This window comes from Halyomorpha halys, unplaced genomic scaffold (genome assembly GCF_000696795.3).
Source record: "Halyomorpha halys isolate HHAL.00 unplaced genomic scaffold, Hhal_1.1 Scaffold1576.1, whole genome shotgun sequence".
In the NCBI taxonomy this organism is placed as follows: domain Eukaryota; kingdom Metazoa; phylum Arthropoda; class Insecta; order Hemiptera; family Pentatomidae; genus Halyomorpha; species Halyomorpha halys.
The window spans coordinates 18,274-23,702 of NW_027112533.1; the positions used below are offsets into that span (position 1 = coordinate 18,274).

The 5,429-nt window shown below is 37.0% G+C and overlaps 1 protein-coding gene across 1 annotated transcript; it reads right to left on the reverse strand.

Moving 5' to 3' along the window:
- Positions 1-2,045: 2,045 nt before the first annotated feature.
- On the reverse strand, positions 2,046-4,181 carry LOC106690097 (ankyrin-3). The gene has a single exon (XM_024362760.1). The coding sequence runs from the start codon at positions 4,179-4,181 to the stop codon at positions 2,046-2,048; it is 2,136 nt and encodes a 711-aa protein (XP_024218528.1).
- Between the last annotated feature and the right edge of the window lie 1,248 nt (positions 4,182-5,429).

Genomic DNA, 5,429 nt, shown 5'->3' on the forward strand with positions numbered 1-5,429 from the left:
ACTAGAAATGAACTGAGGACGATAACAGGACTCCTCACGGGTTACTGCCCCTTAAAATATCATCTTCAGAAGATGAGGTTGGTGGAGGATTCCACCTGTCGTCTATGTACGGAAGATGAAGAAAAGGCACAGCACATTATGTGTGAATGTGAAGCTATTGCATTTAGAAGATTACAGTATCTGGGACAGGACAGAATGGAGCCTGAAGACATCTCTAGAATAAACCCAAAAGAATTATTGAACTTCATAAGAAGCATAGGATTCATATGGGATATCTAGTGGAAGAGGGGTAACTCACAAAAGATCCAATTGGGTCGAAGTGAGGAAGGGATTCCCGACCCTCAGTGTAATAATAATAATAATAATAATAATAATACAGTATATAATACAATAATATAATATGTGCATTACAATATATAATTTAATGTAATATCATGGGGTGAGTAGTCAAAGTAGTCAGTCAGAAAATAAATTTTGTGTAACTAACACAAATCGGCATGTTTCTTCCACCATAACACTTGATTCTCAGAGTAGGTTTAAGGAACTATCTTGAGAGGGCGGTAGCCAAGTCAGAATTTCAGAATGCCTTACTGAGTCTTTTCTACTTAAACTAATTTCTCCGCCCTCCAAAATTATAGTTTTAATGTTAAAATATTCCTTATATTGTAATATTCTTTATTTAAAAATATGTTGTATCAATATAATTTACTACAATTAACTCATTAAAATATAATCATTTAATATATCTCGGATACATATTCTATAACAAATTTTATAAAAATATAAGCAAAACATTCTATAGCTTATAAAATTCAATAAAAATTTGTGAGTTAGCATAGTTGGAGAGAATGAAAAATGGCAGCTGTTTTAAAACGTTAAAAAACAATTAATTTTTTCTTTCGGAGCTCCATATCTTTAAAACTACCAACAACAATAGAAAACCTAATAGAACATCATTTAAAGTAGATTAAATTTGCTAAAATATGAGGACTAATAAAGTTGTTTACGTACAATAGTTTCCGAGATACAGTTTTTTAAAAAGATATAAAGAAAAATCAGTAGTTAAGAGAATTAAATTTGGGATAACTATATCTCAGAAGCTATTAAAAGTACCAATGCCTGTCAATAGTTTTTTTATTAATGTTTATTTATCTACATAGGAGTAGTAGTTTTTATGATACTTGCTTACGAATATGAATTTTTAATAATTTATTTATTGTTATTTACAACTGTATACACATATACACATCGAGTAAATTTGCTGTAAGTGATATTATGACATGATACAAACATGTGGAGAATCTATCCATTGATAGAACTCCAAAAACATTTCTAGAGGAGAAGATCTCGAGGCCATCTTCTTTTAAGACGCCAAGGAGGATTGTTATGTAATGAAGGAGAAGCCAGGTTAGAAACGAGTTTGATTTGGGTGGTTGGGAAGTTTATTACGGAAGGATTGGTATCTGGTTCTGGCCAAATCGGCAACATATGGGACATTGAGGTCCTGATGGATGATTTGATTTGTGACAAAGTAAGGAGCATTAAGGATTTTGGACTGTTAGGATAGGATTCGGGAGGAATTCGATGGTTTAGGGGAGCGCCAAACCTCAACTCCGTATGTCCAGATAGGCCTTATTTCTAGTCATTTAGATCAGTCTTTTGTAATGGTTAGGAAGTTTAGACCGTTTGTCTAGTAAATAATATGAATTCTTAAAGTTGAAATTCTGTCGAAACCACTAAAAATCAATTTATTTTAGCAAATCCCATGAAAACTAGTACTCCTACGAAGATAAATGTCATGAACTACTTTAATTTGAGTGCTTGCAGATATTTTTTTTTTAATATTTTTTCTCACGTTTAATGGTTCCTGAGATATATTTTTTCATGTATCAAAACATACATATTCTAACATAACATACATATTCTAACATAACATACATATTCTAACAAAACATACATATTCTAACATAACATACATATTCTATTGCTCATAAAAAAACAAATTGAATTCAACAACGATCCACACTAACGTTCTGCTGCTGACGTCACCATTTGGACCCTCCCCTGGACTTGAGATAGTCTGCAACAGCTCTTGGCTTGTTACATTTAGCAAAGCGTAAGGCAGTCCATCCTTCATTATCCTTGGCGTTGATTGGAGACCCGCGGTCGACGAGCAGCTGGACCACGTCCAAGTGGCCATCAATGGACGCTATAATGAGCGGGGTTTGGCCAAGATCTGAAATCGCTGCAGAGTCTGCTCCACGGTCCAACAGTAAGGAAACCGCTGCCGTGTCCCCTCCCCAAGCTGCCCAATGTAAAGCTGTCCACTGGTTGTGACCTTTCATGTCCACCTCCGCTCCTGCATCAAGCAGCGCATTCATCACTCCAGCATGTCCACCCTGCGCTCCACGATGCAAGGCAGTGAACTCGTATTCATCTTTCATATCCACTGCAGCCCCGTCATCGAGCAATGCTGTCACAACCGAAGTATGTCCCCCATGCGCTGCATAATGTAAAGCAGTCCACTGCTCCGGACCTTTCAAATCCACCGCTGCTCCAGCATGAAGCAACGCGGTAACTACTTCTGAGTGTCCTTCACGAGCTGCCCAATGTAGAGCTGTCCACTCGTCCTGACCTACCTTATTAACGGCTGCTCCGGCACGAAGTATGGCTGCTACCACTCCACCGTGTCCTTCCCTTGATGCAATACGTAGGGCTGTCCATTGTTCCTGACCTATCATATCCACCTTCGCTCCAGCGTCGAGCAGCATTGTTACAACTCCAGAGTGCCCTTTCCAAGCAGCAAGATGTAAGGCTGTGTTATGGTTCCTATTTTTCATATCCACTTCCGCCCCAGCACGAAGCAATGCTCTCACCACTGCAGTTTGTCCTCCTCGTGCTGCAAGATGCAAGGCTGTGCATTCTTCTTCGCCTATCATATTCACCGCCGCTCCTGCACCGAGTAGCGCTGTTACAACTTCAGTGTGTCCTTTCCACGCAGCAAGATGTAAGGGAGTATTTTGATTCTTATTTTTCATATTCACTGCCGCCCCAGCATGAAGTAACGCTGTCACAACTTCAGTTTGTCCTTCTCGTGCTGCAAGATGCAAGGCAGTCCTCTGGTATTTTCCAGTCATATCCACCGCAGCCCCGGCATCGAGTAGCGCTTTTACAACCTCGACGCGTCCATCCCGGGCCTCACGATGTAAAATACCGTCTTCATCTTCGTCCTTCAAGGCCAGGTTAGACCTTTCCACGAGCAAGCGCAGAACGGCCGGCTTATCAGTTATAGATCCAACGAAAGCTGGAGTTTCACTTGTTCTATTCTGGTCTTTGTGTTTTATCTTTAGATCGGTACCATTTAACAATAAATAACTTACAACATCCGCCATGGTATTTTTCGCAGCGTTCAATAAAGGGGTGCTGTCTGTGTTTTCCTCTTTGTCTACATTCACACCCATCTCGAGAAGCATTTTCACCATTGAATTACAAGCGACATTTAAAGGCGTGAGATCGTTTTGATGTTTTATATTTGCTGGCACTTTTCTGTCCTTTAGTAAATTGAGAATTTCCACATTTCCTGAGGGAGTCGCGGGATGGACTAAGGTGTCTCCCTCTTCCAGTTTGAGGTCCATTAGAGAACTGGAGTCCGCTCCTTTCTCCATTAGCCATTGAATCCCCCAGAAGTTAGACGCCCTAACGGCTTGAAATAATGGTGTTTCACCGAAGTGGTTCTTTACATTTACTTCCATTCTTCCTTCCAGCAATGCTCCTAGTGCTTCGTTGTGGCCTCCAGCGGCAGCAATATGGAGGTAAGTGTCTCCTCCAACCAAACGTTTGTCTGATTTAGCACCAGCCATTAGCAGAGCTTTAACTGCAGAGGCGCGATTACACCTCACTGCTTCCTCCAGGGGAGTGGCATTTCTGGAATTGACAGCTTCCAGGTCTACGTTGAGGACAGCAAGTGCTGCAATGGAGGCACTGCTGCCGGTCCTTGCTGCCAAATGCAGAAGGCTGTCCCCGGACTGAGTAGACCCACATACATCTGCTCCTTCGCTCTCCAATTCGAAAATATCTCTGGGACTGTTGTTCGCGACTGCATTTTCAAGTTGAGCCGCTAAATCGCCACGGCATACCTGAAACACAAATATCCGATTTCTAGTAAAATTTATTCTTAACATTCATAACTTCAATTGGCCTTATTTTAGAGCGGATGAATTAATCAGCAGCAATCACCTCTTATTTATTATATCATATTTAGTTATCGCAATAATGATTGATTAAAACAAGATCGGTTTATTTTACTTCTGATTAATTCTGTAACAATAAAAATTCTTTATAGGATTTCAAATGTAGTTGATATGGTTTTATTACATTGATGAAGTTTAATTATACCAATAATTTCATTGCTCCTAAATATTTTTTTTTTTCAATTGATTCAATATTTCAGTAAATAATTGGGTTTTTGAGACTCTTAAATTTGAGGCAATAAACTCAAGTGATATTACACTCGTGTATTATATCGAATATTTATATATTTTAAAAATGGAATTCATCTGAAATTTAGTTTTAATGATTTCAATAATTGCCATTTTATTTATTTTTATAATACAATATTCTATCTTTACATTGGTTGAACTGTAATTTTTCCAGTTTTTTCCTAGTGGAGGTGAAATGTTTGTAACTTTAAAACTTTAAAATATAAATTTTTTTGTCATGAATTTTTTTAATTTTTCTCGGCTTTACTAAGCTGTACTCAATAAGAAAAAACCCAACAATTCTTTAGTTTATAAATTATAAAATTTCTATTTGTGCAATTCCTTCGTTTTGTTTTATATTTCAACTTTAAAAATGTTAAAGTTTTGCTACATGAAAAATATATTTTTGTATATAAGTATATAAGTATTTTTGAGATAACTGTTGAAAGTTTGTAATAGATAATTTTCAACAGCCAAAGAGAAGAAACAAGACAGTTATTTCAGACAAATTTTTAATTACTTTAATGAATATATGTATATACCACAAGTCGAGTCTAACAAGTATAGGTAGGGAGAATAAAAAATGGCTGCTGGTTCAAAACTTTAAAAAAAAAAAATTTATTATTCGAAGCTCTCTATCATTAAAACTACCAACAATACTAGAAACCCAAAGAGAACGTCGAATGGTTTCTGAGATAGAGATTTTTCAAAATAAATTCACTAACTTCTGATTTTTAAGTGCATTTTTTATGTAATGTTGCTTTTTAAAAAACTATATATCTAGGGAACACCTTTAACACTTTAACACTTCTACTAAGGCTAATTTACTCTAATTAAAATGATGTTCTTTTATGTCTTGAAAAAGCCACTATTTATTTATCACCACTATTTATTCCCCCTGCTTATACTTGGCAGACTCATCAATTTTGACTAGTAATTATACCTAGTTTT